The sequence below is a fragment of the Papio anubis genome, chromosome 6, assembly GCF_008728515.1.
Source record: "Papio anubis isolate 15944 chromosome 6, Panubis1.0, whole genome shotgun sequence".
Taxonomy (NCBI): domain Eukaryota; kingdom Metazoa; phylum Chordata; class Mammalia; order Primates; family Cercopithecidae; genus Papio; species Papio anubis.
The window spans coordinates 35037217-35063419 of NC_044981.1; the positions used below are offsets into that span (position 1 = coordinate 35037217).

General features: G+C 49.8%; 1 protein-coding gene across 2 annotated transcripts in view; it reads left to right on the top strand.

The window, feature by feature from the left end:
* The window catches only part of RAB44 (RAB44, member RAS oncogene family), a 35749-nt gene that overhangs the window by 4896 nt on the left and 4650 nt on the right, over positions 1-26203 (top strand). Inside the window, exons 2-12 of one of the 2 annotated variants that reach the window (XM_031667671.1) lie at positions 1924-2142; positions 11345-11456; positions 13037-13211; positions 14848-14994; positions 15599-15689; positions 16065-16160; positions 17675-17862; positions 18481-20030; positions 23093-23174; positions 24824-24938; positions 25949-26050. In XM_031667671.1, the coding sequence (XP_031523531.1) occupies positions 1936-2142; positions 11345-11456; positions 13037-13211; positions 14848-14994; positions 15599-15689; positions 16065-16160; positions 17675-17862; positions 18481-20030; positions 23093-23174; positions 24824-24938; positions 25949-26050 (2865 nt within the window). In that variant the 5' untranslated portion in view covers positions 1924-1935. The remainder of the gene's footprint in view (positions 1-1923; positions 2143-11344; positions 11457-13036; positions 13212-14847; positions 14995-15598; positions 15690-16064; positions 16161-17674; positions 17863-18480; positions 20031-23092; positions 23175-24823; positions 24939-25948; positions 26051-26203) is intronic. The other variant, XM_031667672.1, reaches the window with a different exon arrangement.

Genomic DNA, 26203 nt, shown 5'->3' on the forward strand with positions numbered 1-26203 from the left:
ACTTTGAGGGCAGAGAAAGAGAGAGAGAGAGAGAGAGAGAATGTACTTCTGTTTGAAGTTTGGGGCTTCCTCAGGATAAGAAATTGCTTCATCCAAGTTCTGTGCAGCTGGTGCAGCTCCCCGTGGGAAGCTTGCCCAAGGGGAGGCTGTGAAATGACCCCCTGGAATGAGCCCATGATGCCTAAAGCAGAGCCCTCGCACCACTCCACCCAGCCTGTCTGTGGCCTTCAGCGTCGACAGAGAACGCCCAGGGGAGATGTCTCCTCCATCTCCTGGGCATGAGCCTTGCTCTTCTGCCTCGATTCCTTCACACACACTGTTTACTGCTTCCATATCCTACATGCCTCCTGTAGAACCTGCACAAGTCCCACCACCTGCAGGAAGCTGCCCTGTCTGGACATCAAGTCCTTCTCATCCCATAGCTTTATGGGCCCCAGACTTGTTCCCCCAAGGCAGGCTCAGACTTTATCCCTTCCAGACCACAGACTCTCTTTTCCTTATCCCAGAGGTCTCACCTGGATGAATCCCCAACCATCCAAATCCTTATCAATTGACTGACTGAACTAAGACATTCAGTGACTGGTGAATGAATGATGAATTTGACGCCCCTTACTTGAGCACCTAACATGTGCTAAGGGGCGGGGAGCAGTATGGACCGAGATAAACAGTGTTATCCACAGCCGGGGCAGCATGGGGCCTGCCTTGGTCTGTTTTGTACTGCTATAGCGGATACCATAGAATGGGAAATTTACATAGAACAGAAATGTATTTCCTCATCGTTCTGGAGGCTAGAAAGTTCAAGACTGAGGAGGCAGAATCTGGCGTGGGCCTTCTTGTGGTGTCTTCCCATGGTGGAAGGCAGAAGGACGACAGAGAGCACGAGGGTCTGAGTCCATCCTTTTATAAGGAACTCACTTTTGCAATAATGGCATTCATCCATTCATGAGGATGGTGCCCCCATGACCCAAACAATTCCCACCAGGCCCCACCGCCCAACACTGCCTCATTGGGGATCAGGTTTCCGACACATGAGCTTTGGGGAACACATTCAAACCACAGCAGGGTCGCAGACAAGGGGGCACTGAGCCCAGCTTGAATGCGGGGTGACTGCAGGGAAGGCTTCTTGGAGGAGGCAGCCTGTAAAGTGAGGAAGCAAAAGTTGTTAACTATGTAAGGGAGTGAGAGAGTTGTGGAGTTTGGGGCAAAGGGAGCAGGGTGGGAGGGAATCAGGGATTCCAGGAGCCATGAGTGGTTCAATAGTGTTGCCATGGACCCCAAGGGCACAGGGGTGGGGTGGATGAAGCTGAGGCCACATCATGTGGGGCCCTAAGAGCCGCATGGGGCGCTACTGATTCCATGCTGCATGTGTTGAAGGACTAGAGACATGGTGCTGGAGAAAAAAGGCTGGAGGAGAGGTGAGGCTGAGAGAGGGAGGAGGCGTCAGTGCAAGGATCCCTGATGCAGCTGGGATGAGTCAATGAGTGAGAAGAGTCACCAGAGAGATGGCTCAGGAAGCTGCTTATGGCCTTCAGACAGCTAGATCCTGGAAAACCCTGCGTAACCACCCTCCAGGTCAAAACATGGGAGAGATTCTGCATGGGGTGAAGAGGATAAATTCTCTAATGGTCAGAGAAGACTTCGATAGTTGAGTAGTAGCCTGAAGAGATGAGGGCAGGGGGATAGCCTGGAGAAGGGCATTCCAGGCAGAAACTTAGAAAGGGCAAAGGCGTTGAGCAGAATGGATGAGAGGCCATGAGGCGGCTGGGCGACAAGGTCAGAGGACCCGGCGGGGCACCATCAGGCCGGGCTTTGGCAGCCACAGTGGATTTTCTTCCAGAGGTGATGGGAGCCAGGGGAAGGTTTTGAGCCATGAGAGGGTGTGACTGTCCAGCAGCCCAGTGCCTCTCACTCCTCTGTCCCCAGGGCCAACGAACCATGGAGACAGGACAGAGAACATCTCGAAAAGTCCGGAAGCTGGGCTCCAGCCGGCGGCGGCAGACAAGAGAGCCGGCTGATGGTGAAGATGCTGAGGTGGCCCCAGAGCCAGAGTCTTGGTCCTCTCAGGCAGCGGCAGAACTACAGGCCTTCTTCCAGGACTGCGGTGCCAAGGAGAGGGGCTTTGTCACCCGCGAGGACCTGGCGGTGAGCCCAAGGCCCCCATTTGAACTCTGAATCCCCTTTCCGCAGCTCCTGACACCCCCACTTCCCCATCACAGGAAGGCAAGGCTTGCCTACCCCTGCCCCTTTCTCTCATTTAGAGTTCTCAGAAAACGCTAGGGATGTGTTTATACTAATGTGAAAATGACTGGTAAGGTTTTATGTGTTGCCCTTTTCCAGAAACATTTGTCTTTTAACCAGTAAAAGGACTTTAAGCCAAATAAGTAATTTGCAAATGTTATAATTTTCAGCTCATTGAGCAAGGACATTTATTTTGGGAAGCAGTCGGAGCCCTGGAAATCAAACCATGTCAACGACTGTAAACGTCAATGAAACATAAGATCAGCCACAGTTGTGTGTCCCCATAAAGAGTCTTAGGGTGGCCAGGTGTTGTGGTTCACGCTTGTAATCCTGGCACTTTAGGAGGCTGAGGTGGGCAAATCACTTGAGGTCAGGTGTTCGAGACCAGCCTGGCCAACATGGTGAAACCCCGTCTCTACTAAAAATACAAAAATTAGCCGAGCGTGGTGGTGGGTGCCTGTAATCCCAGCTACTTGGGAGGCTGAAGCATGAGAACTGCTTGAGCCCGAGGAAGCAGATGTTGCAGTGAGCCAAGATCATGCCACTACACTCCAGCCTGGGTGACAGAGCGAGACTCCATCTCTAAAAAAAAAAAAGAAAAAGAATGGGAGAACCAGTAAGATGTTATGACTGGTTCAAAGAGCATTTGAGAAGCCAGCAATTTGACAGAAAAGTATTAGGATGAAATTACTGAGTTAAATTCTTAAAATGGCTAATGTCTAACAGGCCATAAATCTTTCAGGCTATCTGTTCTACTAGTAACTTCAGTAAGTTTGGGACTTTTCATGAAAGGTAAACAATGGGTTGTGCCAGCATTCTTTTTGCCTCATATCCAAGTTTCAGATTTCCTCCTTCCCTCTCTCCCTTCCCCCTCCCCCTCCCTCCCTCCCTTCCTTCCTTCCTCCCTTCCTTCCTTCCTTCTTCTCAGCTGGATCTCAGAGGCATGATCTCAGCTCACTGCAACCTCTGCCTCCCAGGTTCAAGCGATTCCCCTGCTTCAGCCTCCCGTGTAGCTGGGATTACCTGCACGTCTGGCTAATTTTTTTATTTTTAGTAGAGACAGGGTTTCACCATGTTGGCCAGGCTGGTCTCGAACTCCTGACTTCAGGTGATCCACCTGCCTTGGCCTCCCAAAGTGCTGGGATTACAGGCATGAGCAACTGCGCCCGGCCAGATAATTTTTCTGTGATCATAGATAATCTCCAAAATTTTCTTGATGTATAAAAGGCTGCTGTCATTACATTGGCTTATTTCCATAGGAGCAACAAGGATATAATTAAACATGAATCTCTTTGAATTTGCCCTACAAATAGAGACAGTATTGAGACATTTTAGCTTCTGTTTAGAAGCTTTCATACATAATCTTAGGTTTTTTTTTTTTTTTTTTTTTTTTTTTTAAGGGATAGGATCTCACTCTGTTACCCAGAATGGAGTGCAGTGGTACAGTCACAGCTCACTGCAGCCTCAAGCTCCTGGGCTGAAGAGATCCTCTCGCCTCAGGCTCCCAAGTAGCTAGGACTAAAGGCACATGCCACTATGCCTGGCCGATTCTTAAAATTTTGTAGAGATGAGGTCTTGCTATGTTGCCCAAACTGTAGCCTTAGGATAGAAGTTGAGTGACAAACTGTTCCAGTTTTCCAAGGACTAATGGGGTACTTGGGATATGGGACTTTGAGTGCTAAAATTGGAAAGTCCTGGGAAAACTAGGATGAGTTGGTCACCCAACTTCTATCCTAAGGCTAGAAAAGCAAGCTCAAGATACTCTCTTCACCAGATGTCACTTGCATCACCTGTAAATTTAAATGACTTCCTCCCTTCTTGAGGTCCCTGATTTTTCTAAGGTCCCTCTTCTGCCAGGAAGCAATCCATGGGGTTCCAGGCCAGCTTCCTGGTAGGGTTTTGTAGGGATTGACTCCATGGGCATTCCTCATAGTAGGCTTGTCACACCTGATTAAATGACGACATCCCATAAAACACACTCCAGGTAGGGCCTTGATTACACAATTGATTTATCCAATTATATCTTGATAAAAAAAAAAGGAGGACAGATTCTGTTGAACCCGTGCAAATAATTATATTGCCATGGAAAGTAAGGAGAGTCTGTAAAAGTAAATTTTTTTTTTTTTGAGACAGGGTCTTGCTCTCTCACCTAGGCTGGAGTGCAACGGTGCGATCTTGGCTCATTGCAACCTCCGCCTCCTAGGTTCAAGGGATCCTCTCGCCTCAGCCTCTTGAGTAGCTGGGACTACAGACATGTGCCACCATGCCCAGCTGATGTTTTGTATTTTTTATAGAGGCAGGGTTGCGGGTTGCTCCATGTTGCCCAGGCTTAAAAGTATTGGTTTCTGAATCATGAGGGGATCAATGAGATTCAGATACCACTTGAAACGTTGAATTTCAGTTTACAAAAGTATAATCTGGCAGGGCTTCGTGGCTCACGCCTGTAATCTCAGCACTTTGTGAGGCAGAGACGGGCAGATCACCTGAGATTAGGAGTTCCTGACTAGCCTGGCCAACATGGTGAAACTCCGTCTCTACTAAAAATACAAAAATCAGTCAGACATGGTGGCATGTGTCTGTAATCCTAGCTACTTGGGAGGCTGAGGCAGAAGAATCGCTTCAACCTGGGAGGTGGATGTTGCAGTGAGCCGAGATGATGCCACTGCACTCCAGCCTGGGTAACAGAGTGAGGCTCTGTCTCAAAAAAAAAAAAAAAAAGTATAATCTACTAAACTGAGGGTTAGAGACAGCTCAAGACCAGGAAAGAACTTCCTCACAGATCTATTAAAGTAGAACAATAAAAAAATAATATCAACTATATTGCCACAAAGAGCCGTAACCAGATTTCCTTCAGCTGTTCAATCAATGCCATGTAATTAATTATTGTTCTGCTGGATCTTGGGTAAGCTGTCTGCTTTTGGACTCAGTTGTAGGAATTCTCAGTCTACTCGCTCAGTCAGAAGGTCATCCATTGTCAGCTTGGAAGCCTACACCAAGTGAAGCATAAATAGTTCATAGAACCTGGTACAGTCCTTTTTCTCTAGACTTTGAGTTTGTTTTTCTTTGTTGAAGATGCAATCTGTGGCCTGCAGCTTATAACAGAGACTTCAGGCAGGCATTGGAAAGGAGAAATGTGTCCAGTAACGAGACTGAAAGGCTGTGGTTATTTATTACACTACCTAATAGTATCAGAATGGAGGAGAGTGAAATTCTCTCCTGGGGTACAATGCACAACTATTTCATAATGGTTTGATCAGTGTTTCCCCTGACGATAAAAACATACTGCTTGTAATCCCAGGACTTTGGGAGGCTGAGGCAGGAAGATCACTTGAGCCCAGAAGTTCAAGACCAGCCTAGACAATATGGCGAGATTCCATCCTATAAAAAGTTCTTAAAAATTAGCCAGGTGTGGTGGTGTGCACCTGTAGTCCCAGCTACTTGGGAGGTTAAGGTGGGAGGACTGCTTGAGCCTGGGAGGTCAAGGTTGCAGTGAGCCATGATCACACCACTGCACTCTAGCCTGGGCGGCAGAGTGAGACCCTGTCTCAAGAAAGAAAAAAAAAGAACATATTATAAATAGCAAAATCATTGAGAAATCTCCAGGACCTTCCCATAAAGCATGCAATTTCTGAAATATTGATATTAATAGCACTTTGCCCATGAAAACTTAGCCTAGAAAAGCCTGAACATCTCTTCTGATTTGATTGTTCGTCCCATGATGTTCTTGTAATAGTGTTGAAGTATTTAAAAAATATAGAGAAAGATATCTTCAAATTTTTATTGTTTTTTTTCTAAATTTAGACTCTAATCTTGGGAAGGCAAAATCAAAAGAGCCGTTAGAGAAGATTTGGGCACTAGATTAAGAGGTCATGGGAGACCAAGAAATATTACTTTGTTATCTATTTAATCAAAGTAATAATAAAATAAAAGATTTTGAAATAAATATGGAAGAAGGTAATATGATTGCAAGAGTAGATAGCTTTTTTATAAGGGAGATACCTTTGCTTTTTTAAAAAAAAATTTAAGACATAGTAAAGTCAAAACAAAGCAGAGGAAATGATTCTGGTGAGATAGGGAATCTCTGTTATCTGGGAGGCTTACAAAGAAGCTAAACAGTAGCCTCTTTTTTAACCCTTGCTAAGAGCTCTAAGACCAATTTATTATTTTAGTAGAGATAAAGCCAAATTCTAGTTATGCATTAATAGAACATGTGGCTGTAAAATTTTCATGAGTTTTTATTTATTATTTATTTATTTTTACTTATTTTTATGTATTTACTTATTTTTATTTTTATTTTTTGAGACAGTTTCACTCTTGTTGCCCAGGCTAGAGTGCAATGGTGTGATCTTGGCTCACTGCAACCTCTGCCTCCTGGGTTCAAACGATTCCCCTGCCTCAGCCTCCTGAGTAGCTGGGATTACAGGCGCCTGCCACCATGTCCGGCTATTTTTTTATTTTTATTTTTAGTAGAGATGGGTTTCATTATGTTGGTCAGGCTGGTCTTGAACTCCTAACCTCATGTGATCGACCCGCCTCGGCCTCCCAAAATGCTGGGATTACAGGCGTAAGCCACTGTGCCAAGCCTATTTATTATCAATTTTTAAGCCCATCAAAACTGGGCCAAATTTGGCAAAATGTTAATACATTTCATAGTTTATTTTCAGACTCAGGCATTATAAATCAAGGCAAATAAAATTTTCTTTCAGCAAACTTTCTACAACATTCTATATCTATTCAAGTTTTGCCTTTTTATCCTTTTTCATGTTCTAGAATAACCAGACACTTTCACACAACAATGCATCCCATTTTCCTTGCAGACAAAGTTTTGTTTCTCTGTCGCTATTGCTCCTAGCAAAGCCTCAAGCATCTGTAGTTAATTGAACTTTTGTTGTTGTTGTTGTTGCCGTTGTTTTGAGACAGGGTCTTGCTCTGTTGTCCAGGCTGTAGTGCAGTGGCACAATCTCAGCTCACTGCAACCTCTGCCTTCTGGGTTCAAGCTATTCTCATGCCTCAGCGACCCAGTTAGCTGGAATTACAGATGCCCGCCACCATGCCAGGAAGATTTTTTCTATTTTTAGTAGAGACAGGGTTTCACCATGTTGGTCAAGCTGGTCTTGAACTCCTGACCTCAAGTGATCCACCTGCCTAGGCCTCCCAAACTGCTGGGATTACAGGTGTAAGCCACCATGCCCAGCCTGTATTAATTGCACTTTTAACTAGTGTAATTAACCTCCTTCATAGGAAGAACTAAGGATAAATAATTGAGAACTGTCTTATACAAGAATTTTAGCAGACAAGCAAAGCTCACAAATACACATAAGCCAACTTTCTACAGCCTTGAGTATCCCTAACACAACTTAAAAAGAAAGTGGTCAAATATATGTAACAGAAAATTTATCATTTTAACTATTTTAAAATGTACTATTCAGTGGCATTAAGTACATTCACGATGTTGTACCACCATTTCCCCAGTCATCTCCAATGCTTCTTTTATCTTGCCAAGCTGAAATTCTGCACCCATTGAATAGTTAACTCCCATACTTCCCTCTCTCCAACCCCTGGCTATCCCTATTCTACTTTCTGTCTCTATAACTTTGATTACTCTAGGTACCTTATAGAAATGTAATCATACAGTATTTGTCTTTTAGTGACTGTTGTATTTCACTTAGCAGAATGCCCTCAAGGTTTATCTGTATCATAGCATGTGTCCAAATGTTCTTCTTTTTAAAGACCAAATAATATTCCGTTGTACATATATGTCATTTTTGTCTATCCTCTTATCTGTCAGTGAACACCTGGGTGGATTCTTTTGGCGATTGTGAATAATACTGCTATGAATATGGGCATACAAATATCTGAGTCTCCACCACTTTCTTTTGCACAACATTTTTTTTTTTTTTTTTTTTTTTTTTTTTTAGATGGAGTCTCCCTCTCTCGCCCAGGCTGGAGTGCAGTGGCGTGATCTTGGCTCACTGTAACCTCCGCCTCCTGAGATCAAGTGATTCTCCTGCCTCAGCCTCCCGAGTAGCTGGGACTACAGGCAACCGCCACTTTGCCCGGCTAGTTTTTTGTATTTTTTAGTAGAGACGGGGTTTCACCGTGTTAGCCAGGATGGTCTCGATCTCCTGACCTCGTGATCCGCCCGTCTCGGCCTCCCAAAGTGCTGGGATTACAGGCTTGAGCCACCGCGCCCGGCCGCCTGCACAACTTTTTAAAGTAGAAAATAATGAATTCATTTGTTAACATTACCCAAAGATATAGCTACTTTCTAGCATGTGAAAATAAGAAGTAAAAAAAATCAACTTAAAATTATGATTAGCAACCAATGTTTCAGTATTAAATTTGTTTTAGAAATTATCCAGATAGTCAAAAATTATTTATTAATTAATGTACTTCAATATTAATTCAAAATTCTAAAGTTATGTAAGAATCTTGGAAACTGTGGTTAAGGTGACACACTAAAATATATAATTACTGTTGATACAAAATTTATTTGTTAGAATAATTAATCAATTTAGTGGGGCACAAATTTACATGTTTATACTCTTAAACATAAGATAAAGTTGACTTGTTTGATCTGAAAGTCGAAATGAGAAGTATAGGAAATGTAGATTAACTAGTTTCTTCACAGAAAATAAATACAGACTTATGAAAAACAGAATGTATACTTGTATTATACTTAACATAAAGCACAGAAAAGACAGATAGCTATTATATGTGTTTTGTCAAAACAATTATTAAACCAATATAATTTGTTCAAAGAATCATGTTAATTATATGGACCTGGCTCCTGAAAAATTTTCTGAGCTAGCGATTTCTAAGAAGAATTGTTTTAAGTCTAACACATTTAAAGCATTCAAATTTCAGTTATTTTCTGTTATTTTTAGGAGCATTAGATTTATGTAATCACTTATTTGTCTCTATAAACTAATCAACACAGAACTCCTTTAAGAGACATAGTACACTAAGTTATTAATACCCTCCAGATGTACAAGAGTATTTCACGCTGACAACAAGAGTTAAAGACCTTTCGGGTGTGGTGGTACGTGCCTGTAATCCCAGTTACTTGAGAGGCTGAGGCAGGAGAATCGCTTGAACCCAGGAGGTGGAGGTTGCGGTGAGCTGAGATTGTGCCACTGCATTCCAGCCTGAGTGAGACTCAAAAAATAAATAAATAAAATAAAAAAGAGTTAAAGGCCTTTCTATTGCAGATGTATAGATATACAGACTCACAGAGAGTATCTTGCTTCATTTCTACAGTTCCAGCCACAGATCAAAAGTAAATATAGCAGGCTGGTCATGGTGGCTCACGCCCGTAATCCCAGCAGTTTGGGAGGCTGAGGCGAGTGGGTCACCTGAGGTCTGGAGTTTGAGACCAGCTTGGCCAACATGGTGAAATCCTGTCTCTACTAAACATACAAAAAATTAGCCGGGCGTGGTGGCAGGCACCTGTAGTCCCAGCTACTCAAGAGGCTGAGGCAGGAGAATAGGTTGAACTCGGGAGGTGGAGGTTGCAGTGAGCCAAGACTGCGCCACTGCATTTCAGCCTGGATGACAGTGAGACTCCGTCTCAAAAAAAAAAAAAAAAAAAGTGAACAGCAACATGAAACCTCACCAACTCAGATCTCAAACAGCTGTTCTCCTTCCCAGTGGATACGAAATTATTTTTCTTTGAGATATAGTCTCATTCTGTCACCCAGGCTAGAGTGCAGTGGTGCAATCTTGGCTCACTGCAACCTCCTTCTCCCAGGTTCAAGTGATTCCCCTGCTTCAGTCTCCCGAGTAGCTGGGATTACAGGCGCCCACGCCTGGCTAATTTTTGTATTTTTAGTAGAGACGGGGTTTCACCATGTTGGCCGGGCTGGTCTCCAGCTCCTGACCTCAAGTGATCTGCCCGCCTCGGCCTCCCAAAGTGCTGGGATTACAAGCATGAACCACTGTGCCCAGCCTGGAATTCTTCACTAATTTGAGATCACAAATAGAAAAACAAACAACAACAACAACAAAACGATTAGCAAACCAGTTTTTCCGTTATTTTTCAACCAACAGGCGTTAGGTCTCCATGATGCATCCCCCAGAGATCACCAAATAGAACATAAAGACCATCGCTGGTTTAGACCAGACCATCACTGCTGCCACCAATGGGGAATAACTTATCATTCATGTGCAGCCCCAGATAAAAACACGAAATTTACAAAAAGGAAAACAAAGTAACTAGAGAAACAGAAAATCAGCAAACTCCAAGTTCTATTATGCTTGGGATTCCCTCTGAGAGCCAAAGCGCGTAGGCTAAAAGAGCCCATGACATGCGCTTGTGCAGCCATGCAGGCTACTGGGTTCTGCCAGATGAGCCCACTGGGCCGTCTCCATAGACCTCAGTCCAAAACTTGTTATAATTTTCAAAAAGGTAAAATCATGACCTGTAGGCCGTGATATATAAACTGAACTCTTATAGAAGATTTTATGTAACTCATTGACTTTTTTTTTTTTGAAACGGAGTTTCACTCTTGTCACCCAAGCTGGAGTGCAAAGGCACCATCTTGGCTCACTGCAACTTCTGCCTCCTGGGTTCAAGTGATTCTCCTGCCTCAGTCTCCCAAGTAACTGGGAACATAGCCACCTGCCACCATGCCCGGCTAATTTTTGTATTTTTAGTAGAGACGGATTTTCACTATGTTGTCCAGGCTGCTCTTGAACTCCTGGCCTCAGGTGATCCGCCCACCTCGGCCTCCCAAACTATTGGGATTACAGGCATGAGCCACCATGCCCGGCCTCAGATAATTTTTGGACACTGATCACGACATTCTGGGGGAGGGCTGGCTGCTGTCCTTTATCAAGTTTCTAAAGACATGGGACTTAGGACAGGTACATTTTGATTTTGGATGGAGAGAGTGAAAAGGGCTGGAGCCAGTTCATGGCCCTGCTGGGAGGGCTGCCTTGGGTGGGGTTGGGAACGTCAAGCTTAGGCCCTGGGTCAGGTTACTGGGGGGACTCTGACATGAAGGCGAGGTGAGGTAGGGGTGGCTGAAGACAAACATCTCTCCGTTTTGGAGGGTGAGAATCTTCCCAGGTGGGAACACCTGCCCACCTTGCCCATTCCTTCCAGGTGGCCAAGTTCAGCTTCCTGGGCAGCAAGGAGGAGTCAGAGATGATCTTCGACTGGGTGGACGTGGAGCGGAAGGGACATCTGTCACTTGAAGAATTCAGCTCTGGACTCAGTATGTCTGTCCTTGGAGGGCCTCTGGGCACCCAGGTGTCCCGTGCAGTGTGCCCTGCATGGGGCTAGACTGGGTCGTTAGAAAGGCAGCCCTTTTCCCGGGGACTTTCACCCCACATCCCTGGCTGCCAGAGTGGTCCGAGGCCCTCCCCCATGCATTCCACCCCCCCACCCCCCCGCCTCCAAGGAGGCCTCTGGGCTTGCTCATCCCATGTCTTCTCCTCAGTAAAAGGCCTCTCCTGAGCCAGAGGTCTTGACACCACAGATTTGTTTCCGCCTGAGGAGAGTAACATTGTGGCTTTGGTTAGGGGAATTCCATGGGCCAGGGAGCAGCAGAGGGTGATATTTAGGGGTGGGGGCTTTCCAGGTGCTGAGCCCCCGCTGGGCAGGGCCGCCCCAGCACCTGCCTCTCTAGAAGGGCTGACAAGACTTAGGGAGCCCAGGACCAGCAGGGCACAATCCTCCCGCTAATCCTCTCCGTGGGAAGACCTTCCGGCCCAGGCAATGAAAGGTGTGGTGCCTTCACAGAGCCCCTGCAAGACACAGATCAGCCTTCAGTGTCCACAAAGCCACCCAGAGTTCTCAGGTCAGCTGAGTCTCCAAAAGCCTGGAGACCAGCAGAGAAGGAGGCCAGGAATTTGCATTTACGCGTGGGCCCACTCCAGCAGAAGGTTCCTCCAGTTCTGGCAATGGAGAAGCTGAGAGTTGGGAGGAGAACTCAAGGGCTGGGCAAGGGGAATTGCCGGTGGGAGTGCAGCACAAAGGGAGCTTGTTGTCCACACAGCCTTGGGGCCGTCTTCATTCGCGAATCAAACCATGCCTGCCATGCCAGGAACTTCCCAGTGCCTGTGGGACAAACTGGAAGCCCCTTCCTGGGGCCTGCAGGGCCTGCACCCTCCAGACGCTGCCAACCTCGCTGGCTCACTCAGTGCCATTCACCCCGTCCATCTTGCTAGCCCGGTCCTGCCTCAGGGCACCTGCAGTGCTGTTCTCTTTGCCAGGCACACGCTTCTTGGAGTCCACAGGATTTGCTCCTTCTTGGGATTCACATCTCAGTTCCAGTGTCACCTCCTTAGGCCACTGCTAGCCACCTCATCTAAGTCGATCCTCCCAGTCTCTCAGTGGAAATTACCCTGCATATTCCTATATTCCTTTGGCTCACTTAGCAAGTTGGCTTAAAAAAAAAAAAAAAAAATATATATATATATATATATATATATATTCTTTTCAACCTGCACTAGAATGTCAGCTCCACGTTAGGGATTTTGGTTAATTTTGTCACGTAGATGCTCAATACACATCCCTTGATTGAGTGCATGAAGGGTTTGTTCACTGCCTTGGAGGTGCGGTGTGATTTCCAGCAAGTCTTTTGGTGTCTCTGGGCCTCAGACGCTCATCTGTAAAATGACTACCTTAAGTAGACTCCTAAGGTTGATATGAGAAATACATGAATGTAGCCCTGTATAAATGTGACTGGCACAGGTAGAATTCCTTCCCTGAGGGCTGGAGCAGGGCTGGGTGGGAGGCCAGGCACCTGGGCCCAATACCACTGTGCTCCCCTCTGTCCGTCTCTGTCCACAGAAAACATCTTTGGCTCCAGCCAGAGCTCCCACAGGCTCCGCAGAAGGAAGCCACTGCCCTCTAAGCGGGTGTCTGCTACCACCAGTTTCCCGGCTCTGGAGGAGGCCGATGCTGAGGAGAAGGAGGCGTTCCTTGCCTTCATAGAGCAGCTGGGGACTGGACACTTACTTCCCAAGTAAGGCCAGGGCAGCATGTGCACAGGGAGAGGCTCTGCCAGCCATTGACAGCAGGGGCTCCGCTGGACACAGCGTCAAGGGGGCAGGTGCCAGGTAGAGCCAGGTGCAAATCCCGGCTTGGCCATTGGCTAGCTGTGTGACCACAGGGATGGCTTCGCTTCTGACCTCTGTTTCCTGGGCTGCAGAATGAGCCTAAAAGCTGTGGTGGGGTTAAAACCACATGCAGAGGATGCCTGCTTATGGGGAATCATTCCCACCCCCGCACCTCCCTGCCCTATCCTGCCCTGTAGGGTCACTCTTCAGGAGGACTAACAAGTGGGCTCAGCTTCCCAAGGGCCCTTGAATTCTTAAAACCATGGGAATCCCTGCGGGTGCCTTTCTTAACTCAGTGAGGATTCCTGGAGTTGGGGGTGATTTCAGGCATTTTGTGCCCCGGGTTGAACAGGTTTGGAGACAGAAATGCATTTCCTCCCATCCTTCTGAGGCTCTGGGTATAGGGAGTTGCCTTTGCTTAGAGAAGGGGAGCCCTGGCCTGGCTCATGCCTGTAATCCCGGCACTTTGGGAGGCCGAGGCGGGTGAATCACCTGAGGTCAGGAGTTCCAACCAGCCTGGCCAACATGATGAAACCCCGTCTCTACTAAAAATACAAAAATTAGCCGGGCATGGTGGCACATGCCTGTAATCCCAGCTACTCGGGAGGCTGAGGCAGAAGAATCGCAGCAGGAGAATCGCTTGAACCTGGGATGCAGAGGTTGCAGTGAGCTGAGATCGTGCCACTGCACTCCAGCCTGGGCGACAGAGCGAGACTCTGTCTCAAAAAAAAAAAAAAAAAAAAAAAGAAAAAGAAAAAGAAAAAAGAGAGAGAGAGAAAGAAAGGGAGCCCTGCCTGCAAACATCCCTCTCTAAGACTCCCAGGGTCTGTTAGAACCAGTGGGGGAATCACCCTCACGCACTGGCCCAGGTTTGCTCACCGCACCCGTGGGGTTCTGTGAGGACAGGATTCCTCACGCTTGGCTCCGGGAGGGTGGGGCCAGGTGCTGTGAGGCAGGCAGGGTGGGACTTAGGGTGTAGACTGGCAGGGCAGCCTTTTATTCACTTGGCAGCTTGGCCTAGGCTCAGCCCTCTGGCATCTGTCCTCACGACTTAATTAAATCCATGTGAAAGCAGCCTGTATCGGGTGCCAACCGTGTAGCAGGCCCTGAGCTGGTGCTTTCATCAGGCGTCTCTCATTCCTCAATGACCTTGCTTGGCAGGTATCAGCCCCCACCCCATTTTACAAATGAGCCCAGAGAGGGCTTGGGACTTGCTGAAGGTCACACAGCCTCAGAGTGAGAGAAGAGAGACGGCAGATGGAAGCCCTGGGCCATCAGTATCCCAAATCCTCCCATCCCACTATTACAGAATCATAGAGAGACAAAGTGTGGCAGGGGTTCAGGAAGGGAGAGGGCACACCTGGGAACGGTTCCTGGAGGAGGTGGCATTTGAGTTGCATCTTGTAGGGTGTCAATAGATTTGGCCCAGGTGCCAAAGTCTCTTGGAGCACTGTCGTGAAAACTGAGGAGTGGGGCCCCCCTTGCTTCTCCATCCCACCTCGTGTCTGACCCTCCCATCTCTGGCTGTCCTCCCCTCCCCAGGCAGACAGAAATCTGGCAGCTGTGGGGGCAGCTGCGGCAGGAGGAGCCCCAGCTGGCAGGCAACCTGGCAGGCTTTCTGGCCAAGATGACCAGCCGCCTGCAGGAGGCCCAGGCAGACAAGGAGGCCTTGGAGCTGACCCTGAAGAAGTGAGTGGGGGGCCCGGCCGGGTGTCTGACTTGAAGTAGGTGCTCTTCACATTCCAGTGGAATCTGAATTTCCCCAGCTCCTTCTACAGCCGGGCCTGTGAGCTGGATAGGGCAGAGCTGCGCTGGAGGAAGAGGTGGCTCAGGGGACCTGGCGGGGAGGACAGAGTTGGTAATGGCAGGAGTGGGAATGGCAGGGTGTGTCTTGGTACAGGACCCGCTGTGACGCCCAACTCCAGGGGGCCTGCTCCCGTAGATTGCAATGCATGTGGTGACCCTGGAGTTGGGTTATAGGGGCAGGAGGATGGTGAAAGAGGGAGGTGGGACTGAGTGATGGGGTGATGAGGACAATGAGACCCTGGCCAGGGGAACTGGTGATGGTTACAAGGGTCGGCATGGTAGGATCCGCAGGACCAATGTCAAAGTCGTATGGGTCAGTGGGTTGTTATTGGGATGGCTGTTCTCAGAGTGACAGAGGTCAGTGACTGCTGGCAGAGTGAGGAAAGCAATAGGATGGATTCCAAACCCAAGCCCAGACTGCCCCTGCCAGCAGCAGGCGCCCAGAGGCGCTAATGGGCTGCCTGGCCCCAACTCCTGCTCCTCCCAGGTGTGACTCTGACCACCACCGCAAGGTCCAGCAGCTCTATGAGGAGATGGAGCAGCAGATCCGCCAGGAGAAGCAGCAGCTGCAGGCCGAGGTGGGCTCCTGCTGGCAGCCTGCCTCCTTCCCACTGCCCGGGACACCTCTGCTGGCTGAGGAGTGGGGCCAGTGACTGACCAGGGTGGGGTGCAGGAGGCTGCTGGAGTAAATCCTCTCCCTGGCCTGAGCAGCTTGTGTTCCCCAGAGAGATGGGGTGGGGAATGTCGAACCTGGGCCCCCTTCCCATCTCTGCCAAGTCTCCTTGTTGCCACAATCTAGGCTGGAACTGGGGCAGTTGTCCTGAGAACCCTCCCTGCTGGGACATCCTGGCCCAGGCACCCCAGGTGGTGGAGGTGGAGTGTGAGAAGGGCTGGCCTGCCCGGCTGGCTCTTAAGAGGCTGCAGGGTGAGGGCTGAATCTACCTACTCCACAGAGCGACTCTCGGGGCCTGGCCCTCACCTCCCAGATGCAGGACGTCCTAGAAGCCAAGGAGCGCGAGGTGCAGCGACTAGCTGAGGGCCAGAGGGAGGTGAGTGACAGGGTTTCCCAGAAACCCACTTTCGAACAGGTTTTTAATATCTATGAGCCTCAGTTTCCTATCAGAGACATGGAAATCAGAGCTCCTGCCTTAGTAGGTACTGTGATGATTAGAGGTACTACATGGGAGGGCCTAAGACAGTGCCTGGTACATAGTAGTTTATGCATCACTTGTTCCATCTCTGAAACTGACCTAGCTTCCTGCTTAGGGTCAGGTTACCTGCTGCCCTGACACTGCAGGTCTTATAGCCTGTAGTCACTTACGGGTGGCACTGTGGTTGACTGTTCGGGTCTGAGACCCTGCCCCACTGTCTCTTCCTTCCTCAACTTGGGGACCTCTGACCTTGGTAAAATTGTCCTCTGCTGTAACCAGGACAACAAGCATCCCTTCAGCCTGGGACAAGATTCCCAGAGCCTTCCTCACCAAGCCTGGGCTGGCCCTGTTACCAAGTTGATTTCCCAGGTGCCTCTGCAGCTGCTCCTTGGAAATTGAGGCAGACCCCTCCTGCCAAGAGAAGAGATAGGGCTTTACACCTGGGGCCGTTTTGTCCTGTCCCCTGTGAAGGTGAAGCCTCTCCCCTCCAACCATTCATTCCTTCACCCCACAACCACTTATCCAGCACCAACTATGTGCCAGACACTGTTCCAGGTTCTGAGGATCATGACAGACACAAACCTCTGCCCACAGAGTTACCATCTAGTCAGGGAGACAGGTGACATACATAACATAGGAGATGGTGATCAGTGCTAAGGAGAATAAAGTAAAACAGGAAAGGGGGATAGAAGAGTTGGAATCGTAGTCAAGTAAGTTGAGAAGGGAGTCAAGGAAGGCCTGGCTGAGATGATGACATTGGAGCGAAGACCTGAAGAAGTGTGATATGCTGGGGAAGGGCATCCAGGCAGAGGGAACAGCAGGTGCGAAGGCCCTGAGCGGGCATGCGCTGTGGAAGTTCACGGAACAGTAAGCAGAGCTGTGGACTGGAGCAGACTGAGAGGGAACAGTCATAGGAAAGGAGATGAGGGTCATGAGGGGAGGTGAGGAGGCTGCAGGGAGACTCTTCAGGGTCCCGGAGGCCATTGCAAGGGCTTGCCTTTCCCTACACCTGGCCAGGCAGCGTTCCCTCTCTCGGTCATGTGATTTGCTGTTGGATCAGGAGCCCCCTGTAGACCAGATGGTCTCAGGGGCCAGCAGCCATTGCAGGGCTCTGAGTAGAGGAGGGTGGGATCTGGTTTAGGTGTGGGGCCTTTGTGGCACTGCTGGTTTTTGTTCCTCACACAGTCTCCCTGCCCTCTCTGCCTCAGGATTTCCAATGCCCCTCCTGGACAGGAGCTAATGGAGCTAGTTAGGCCAAGGAGGGATAACCGCCCATTCTTACTCTGATTTAAGCTGGGTCTCCGGGAGCCTGGACAGGGGGTGGGAGTCTGTGTCTCACAATGGCCTTGGCAGGCTTTTTGCTGCCCTGGAGGGCATCTGGGCTTCTCTCTGCCTCACCCTCCACCCTGCAGCTGGAGGCCCAGCTCTCCCACCTCAGGAGCACACATCAGGAGGCTGCCTCAGAGAACCAGCAGCTGCGGGAGGCCAAGCGTGACCTGGCCGGGCGGCTGGAGGAGGTGCAGGGGCAGCTGCAGGTGACCAGGGGGCGCCTGGACGCCGCCAGGGGCCGGGTGTCCTGGCAGGTGGAGGAGAAACTGAGGCAAGTGGCTGCTATCCCTGGACTGGGGTGGACTCTAGGGGCCTCCTGGAACCAGTGGGGAACTCTGAGTTCTCTAAGAATCTAGCTAGCACACAGTGCACACACAGCTTCCTTCCTTAAACCCCACCCTCTGCCAAGCTGGAACTATCACGCCCATTTCTGAGATGAGGAAACTGGGGCACAAAAAAGGGAAACACCTGTGCCCAAGACCACATGGCTAGAATTAAAACATGCACGTGTGTGGGTGTACATGTACACACACACACACACACACACACACACACACACACACACACACATACAAAGGCTTAGTGCAGTGCAAGATCCCTAGCAGGCACTCACTCTACTTGTTATAGCTCAGAGGAGTGGGATGGGCCAGAATGATCAAGGAAGGCTTCCTGGAGGAGGTGAGGCTTCATGTGGGTCTTGAGGATGGACGAGATTGGATGAGGAGGAGGAGTGGGGAGCACGCACCAGGTGAGAAGGATTGCCTGAGCAAGGACTGGGAGGAGGCCTGGCCATGGGGAGAGCAAGGGATGGTGAAGGCTGCAGGTAGGATGGGGGTGACACCACCTACCTGCCCCTCCCCTGATCTTTGCTTCCCTGCTTCCTTTCCAGTGTTCCTGGAGTGGGTGAGAAGACCCCAGACCCTCGGGCTGTCTCCCCTGAGGAGGCCCCCCTGCCTGGGCTATTTGGGGACAATGATGACTGGGACCAGCTCCTGAGCAACTTTGGCAGCCCTCCGCACGGAGCCCTGCAGCTCTGCTGGAGCCCGCCCCCGACCCCAAGAGCCGCCTCAGGCCCCCAGACACCCCGTGTGGTCAGGCAGATCTCCATCTCGGAGCCACAGGCTTTACTATTTGGTCAGGAGCCATCTTCAGATCCAGATGGGGCTCCAAGGACCCCCCCTGGGGTGCCTTTCGGCGCCAAGGACAGTAAAGGGGTGGACCCAGATGAGCAGGACATTAGTGCAGAGCAGCCTGTGGAACCGCACAACCTGGACCCCAACCAGGAGCCGGGGTCCACCCCCGAGGGCCGCCTCCTCTGGGGTCTCTCAGGAAGCCTGGTGGCACCTGCATTCAAAGTGCTCATTCCTTTGGAGGATGGGCCCCCTCCCCCTCCCCAGGCCCCAGCTGGGTCCAGCAAACAGATCCAGGCCTCAGACCCAGATGACAAGGACCCTGGGTCTTGGGCTCCTCCCAGGGGGGCTCAGCCTGGGGCTGGAGCAGGACCCACACAAACCCCTCCCACCATGACTGAGCCGGAAACCCAGCCCGGACCCTCGCCCACAACTGCCTTCACAGGAGTGGGCCCAGCCAAGCCGCCCAGGCAGAGAGATACCCTCCAGCAGAACCTGCATGCCACTGGCTCTGAGCCAAGACCGGGGGCCCAGAGGGCCAGAGCCCTCACCCTGGGGCCAACTGAGCCCTTCCAGGGCCTGGAGTTTGTGGGTCCGCTGCCCACAGAGAGGTTGGAGCAGGGCCACGCAGGCCCAGTGGTGCAGGAGGGCCTTCCTGAGGGGCTAAGAGAAGCTCATGGCCGGGTCCTTAGGCTGGATGAGCTGCCTGCCCTCCCCCACCAGGGGCTAGAAGAGGAACCCAGGTCTGAGGAAGGAAAACAAGAGGGCCGAGGTGAACAGGACCTCAGTTCAGAGCAGTCAGTTGAGGCTCACGGCCTGGAAACTGCGCATTCGCAACTCCCCCAGCAAGATTCTCTGCTTGCTTCTCTCCCATCTGCCACACCACAGGCTCAGGTGGAAGCAGAAGCCCCCGCTCCTGGAAAACCGGCACCTCCAAGGGGCTCTCCTCCCGGAGGGGCTCAGCCTGGGGCTGGAGCAGGACCCAAGGAACCCACGCGAACCCCTCCCACCATGGTTGAGCAGGAAGCCCAACCCAGGCCATCCCTCATGACTGCTCACGCGGAAGAACAAGGCCCCCGTCACTCCGGGGAACCAAGGGCAGAGAGCAGGCTTGACGAACCAGGAACGGACTCCAGGGAGGCTGGGCTGACCCCATCCCCGGGAGACCCCATGGCTGCAGGGGAACCCCAGGCCAACCCTGATTACCTCTTCCATGTCATCTTCCTGGGAGACTCCAACGTGGGCAAAACATCCTTCCTGCACCTGCTGCACCAGAATTCCTTCGCCACCGGCTTGACAGCTACCGTGGGTAAGGGCACCGAGGAGGGCGGCGTGGAGGAGGGGAGATGCAGGGGCCAGGGCCAACGAGTGGCAGCAGGCCCAGACCAAGCCATCCCTGAGGAAGCTGCAGGTTCTGCCCTGGCCACGGGCCCTGCATTAGACATTGTTTTATATGGGCATAACCTTACTATTTCACTAATCGTCTCTAATTACAGGTAATTTGCTTTTTCTGCATTGATCTGATTAGCTTATAATGTGCCACATCAACAATGCACCCTGCAATTTAGGTGCCTGCGAGAGTTGATGGTGAAAACAAGCAAGTTTCCACTCATGTGGCCCGTGAGCAGGCCAGAGCAGGGTCTGTGCTGGTTGGATTTGCTCATGACTAGCTCCAGGCTGGGCGGCGATGGTCTGGCAGGAAGTCACCTTGGGCAAGCTGGATATTTTACACAGAATGTGTTGGTAGAGTGTGGTAAATTAGGAACCCAGGTGCCTGAATTCAAATTTTAGACCTGCCACTTATTGGGGTCTGAATTTGGACAAATGATTTAACCCTTTCGAACCCCCAAATCCTCATCTGCATAATCGGACAACAGTAGTGCTGCCTTCCTAGAGCGGTTGAGGATTAGTTGAGTTGATATGTCAAGATCTTAGAATAATAACTGACATGTAGCGAGTACTCCGTAAGTATTAGTTATTATGATTGTTATGATTATTATAAGTAAATATTTGATCATGTCTAACTCAGTGGCTCCTGCAAGAAATGGCTGAAAGCAGAGAACCTTCCCTCCCTAAAAGTATCAGCATATGCGGCCACTGAACCCCATACAGAGCTACAGAAAAGCAAACCCGAGGGAATGGAGGGGAGACCCACCTAGGGACAAAGACGTCATGCCATGCCTGTCTTTGCATTAGACCAGGGCACATGCCGACTGAGGATCAGTGCCAGACCAGTCGGTAAATGACAGCTCCCCACAAGAGAGGCCTGGGGCAGGTTCTCAAACTTTTCTTGCCCAAGAAGCCTCACCTGGGAGCCAGTTAAAAATGCAATTCCCTCAGGAAGAGGAAACCTATAGCAGGCTGGCCTGATGTTGAGTGGGGTCACAGGATCTACAACGCTACCATTATTTTATTTATTTATTGAGATAGAGTCTCGCCCTGTCACCCAGGCTCAAGTGCAGTGGCACAATTTCTGCTCACTGCAACCTCTGCTTCCTGGGTTCAAGTGATTCTCCTGCCTCAGCCTCCCAAGTAGCTGAGACTACAGGTGTGTGCCACTTCACCTGGCTTATTTTTGTACTTTTAGTAGAGATGAAGTTCACCATGTTGGCCAGGCTGGTGACCTCAGGTGATCCACCCGCCTCAGCCTCCCAAAGTGCTGGGATTACAGGCATGAGCCACCGTGCCCGGCCAAGGCTACCATTATTAGTCACCTAAGCTACCATTTACTGACCACCTCCCATGCACTAGGCATCTTCCATACATGTCTTATTCCTTACAACAGCCTTCCTTAGAATGGAGCCTCCTCCTTTATTATGTGGTGAGAAGTTCCCACAAAATTCAATCAAGAAAAACACAAGCTGCATAATTGTGAACTAACCAACCAACCAACCAACCAACCAACCAACCAACCAACCAACCAGGCAAGCCGGCATGCACTGGGTGTACCCGAGATCCAAGTACTTGGTCCAGATCTGTCCCAATCCCAGCTACGGTTTGCTGCCCCCTGGTGGCTATCGTCTATTCCGGTTTAAATACCACAGGAAATGATCTGCCTTCATTGGTCAATTATTTCCCTACCTGGCATCACCTTCCCTCCGTTCTTGCCCCACCCCGCTACCTCACAACATAAGAACTCTACCCTGCCTGCATTTGAGGACAGGACCAGATAGAGAATTACAGCCAACGGAGTTATATTTGAATGTACATTTTCCATATCTATCCCCATTTTACAGATGAGGAAAGCAGAGAATTGAAGACCTGGTTAAGTTTCTTGCCCTAGCTGGGCCCCCAAAGTTAAGGCCACCTATCTTAAAAGCCCTGCCTCCACACCAGAAGTTTTATCCTCTTTTCTGGGTCTGCTCACTTAAAACAGCATTTTTTTTTTTTTTTGAGGCGCTCTGTCGCCCAGGTTGGAGTGCAGTGGTGTGATCTCTGCTCACTGTAAGCTGTGCCCCCCGGGTTCCTGCCATTCTCCTGCCTCGCCCTCCGGAGTAGCTGGGACTACAGGCACCCACCACCATGCCCGGCTAATTTTTTGTATTTTTAGTAGAGACGGGGTTTCACTGTGTTAGCCAGGATGGTCTCGGTCTCCTTACCTCGTGATCTGCCCGCCTTGGCCTCCCAAAGTGCTGGGATTACAGGCGTGAGCCACCGCGCCCGGCCTTATTTATTTATTTATTTATTTTTTTGAGACGGAGTTTCACTCTTGTTGCCCAGGCTGGAGAGCAGTGGCGGGATCTCGGCTCCCTGTAACCTCCGCCTCTCGGGTTCAAGTGATTCTCCTGCCTCAGCCTCCCGAGTAGCTGGGATTACAGGCGTGCGCCACCACACCCGGCTGATTAAAACAGCATTTTAATCCTCCAACCACTCTGCAGTGTAGGTCTTTCTAATTTGCCACTTTGCAGACAAGGAAAGAGAGGCTCACAGAAGTGAAATGACTTGCCTGAGGTCCTGTAACCAGTGTAACAGTGGCCTGAAGCCAGCATTCCTTATGCCCCTCTGGGCTGCTTGTCTCCCCTGCTGTCTGGTTGAGAGGGGAAGGTGCATGCGATAATTAGGGAATGGAAAAAGGAGTAGTGTAAAAATAAAATAATGAAACTTGTATTCTGGGTGACCTAAGGAATAAACATCGTAGACAAGGTGCCTTGGGTTGGCACAAACTGCCAGTATGGCAGGGAGGTCTGGGAAGGCTTCCTGGAGAAAGTGGGTCTCGAGGACGGATGGAATGCAGAGCGGAAGGGAAGCCCAGCAGCCAAGGGCTCTATCGCACTGCAGCTGGTACAGGGAACAGGTGTATACTGGGGTAGGCCTTGGCTAGGAGTCCTGGATGGTAACTTAGTAGGCTTCACCCCTCTTTATGTGTCCTAGGAGTAGATTTTCGGGTCAAAACCTTGCTGGTGGACAACAAGTGCTTTGTGCTGCAGCTCTGGGACACGGCTGGCCAAGAGAGGTAACAGGCAATGTGTTATCAGTGGTGTCAGGAACTAGGCTGAGTGTAGGGGTGCAGAGGGACACACAGCAGCCCCAATAACATGGGCGGGAGGCAACTGCCCCCCGAGGATTCAGGAGGTCAGGGAAGGAGAGATGAGTCAAGCCCAAGGCAGGGGAGAGAGGGCAGCAGAGTCAGAGGTCCCTCAGCCTGGCAGGGCACATATTAGGGCTGTCCCAACATGGTCATTAGTGGACAGCCAGTCAATCACCTGTCCTTCTGAAAATGCTGGTCTTCTACTTTCAACCTAGGCAGAAGTGATCAAAACTTTTTTTTCTTTTCTTTTTGAGATGGAGTCTCGCTCTATTGCTCAGGCTGGAGTGCAGAGGCGCGATCTGGGCTCACCACAACCTCCACCTCCTGGGTTCAAGCGATTCTCCTGTTTTCAGCCTCCCGAGTAGCTGGGACTACAGGTGCCTGCTACCACATCTGGCTAATTTTTGTGTTTTTAGTAGAGATGGGGTTTCATCATATTGGCCAGACTGGTCTCGGACTTCTGACCTTGTGATCTGCCTGCTTCAGCTTCCCGCAGTGCTGGGATTCCAGGCATGAGCTACTGCACCAGGCAGTAATCAAAACTTAAAAGGCATATCTTATTTGATTCTGCAGTTCCACATCTAGAAATTTATTCTATAGACAGACTCATATATGACTATAATAACAAAGGAACCAGGACCATTTGTAGTATTATCACTTGTGTTATTAAAATAGGAAACAACCTAAATGTCCATCAATAGGGGACCAGTTAGATAAAGTAGGGTCAGTCCACCCAATATAACACTGTAAAGCCACACAAAGACTGAGGACTGTCTTTATGTACTAATAGGGATTTTTTTTTTTTTTTTTTTTTTTTTTTGAGACACAGTCTTACTCTGTCGCCCAAGCTTGAGTGTGGTGGCGTGATCTCAGCTCACTGCAACCTCCGCCTCCAGGGCTTAAGTGATTCTTGTGCCTCAGCCTCCTGAGGAGCTGGGGCTACAGGCACATGCCACCACATCCAGCTAATTTTTGTATTTTTAGTAGACACGGGGTTTCACCATGTTGGCCAGGCCAATCTGGAACTTCTGACCGCAAATGATCCTCCTGCCTCAGCCTCCCAAAGTGCTGGGATTACAGGCGTGAGCCACTGCACCCAGCCACATAGGGAAATTTCTCCAAGACATCCTGTTAACTGGAAAAAACCAAAATGCAGAACACTGAATATTAATGAGTATGATGAATGTTTTACACTGTATTTGTATAAAATAGAGGCGGAAAGATGTGTACGGGTGTATATATGTGTGTGTATATATATGTATATACATAAAATACCTCTGGAAAAATATTTAAGAAACTGATAACCCTGGTTGCCTCTGGGGAGGGGGACTAGGTGGCTCCAGGATGGGGCAGAAGGAAGGAGACTTTTCACTGAGTTCTCCTTGGGACCTTTTGAAATTTGGGCCATGAGAACTGTTACCTCGTCAACAAGAACTACACCGTACGAAGGAAAGCATACAGACGTGCTCTGTGGGAAGCAATTAGAAGTAGGATAGGTTACTTCTCCCACTTTGCAGAGGCCAGGACCTGGGGTCGGGATGCCTGGTGTGGCCTCATGCAGACTCTCTGGGCAGGTACCACAGCATGACGCGGCAGCTGCTCCGCAAGGCTGATGGGGTAGTGCTCATGTACGACATCACCTCCCAGGAGAGCTTTGGCCACGTGCGCTACTGGCTAGACTGTCTCCAGGTGAGCAGATGGCTGCTGGGGTTGGCCCCAGTCCCTCCAGTCAAGAGGGACCTTATATCCTGCCACTCCCTCTTTTCTCCTAGGATTACAAACGACATGACAGACATATGGGTGACACCACCCACTGAGGGCATGTGGTTGGATGAGCTGGGAATGCAGTAGTACAGAGAAACGACAACCACATAGTATAGCCTTTAAACAAAACTACTTCCTTTATCCTGTGAACATTCTCTTCCTACATATGGCAGCTCTGTTTATAATGTCTTCTTCTTACACTTGAGGCTAATGTAGTTCTAGTGCCATGCCACGTGATAATTCCTCTGTTCACACATCTCTAGTTTTTCCCCTGCATACTTCCTCAAAGCATATATACTGAAATTCTGCAGTGTGTACTAGCACAGCAGAGGGGTGTGAAGTTAGCCATGTTGTCTTCTCTCTGGAAGTTTCTAGTTTAGCAAAAGAAGCAGGATAAGGTAATGTGTGAAGAGGGGAGCTGAGCGCTGGGGTCTGACAGGACCTAGATTTGAATCCCACCCACCCCAACTCTGTGACTTTGGACAAGTGAATTGAGCTCTCTGAACTTCAATTTCCTGACTTCTTTCATAGGGGAGCTGTGAGGATTAACTGATATAATTGATTTCAGCATAGCACCTGGTGTATAACAATCACTCATTAATCAGAAACTAGTATTATTATTATTCATGAAACAATTGGGAAAATGTATAATCAAGTGCTGGACTGTTCAACACAGGCAGGAAGAGAGGGCATGGGCAGGAACAATCCAGGAAGGCTTCCTGGGGGAGGTGTTCTTAAGGTTGGCCTTGGAAAATAGGTGAGATGTTTATCAGCAGAAAGGAAGGATGGGGGAAAGGGTCCAGGTGAGAAGGATATGGAGTGGATGTGGCCTGAGAGTGGGAACATGGGGGACACACTTCAGCTTCTAGGAGGGCAAATGTGCCAGGGGCCTGGCACACAGTGGTTGTGGCTGAGAGAACATGTTCTGTGTGCAGGACGCAGGGTCGGATGGGGTGGTCATCCTTCTCCTGGGAAACAAGATGGACTGTGAGGAAGAACGGCAAGTGTCCACAGAAGCTGGACAGCAACTGGCCCGGGTAAGCACTTGGGCATCAGCCCGTCTCTGTGTGTGGACCGGGCAGATGCCTCCCTGGCGGGTAGTGGATAGGCGTCACTTGACCTGGGCAGCCGAGAAGAACCCATGGCCCATTCCTGCCCCTGCCCCAACCAAAGCCCTGCTCAGAGCGAAC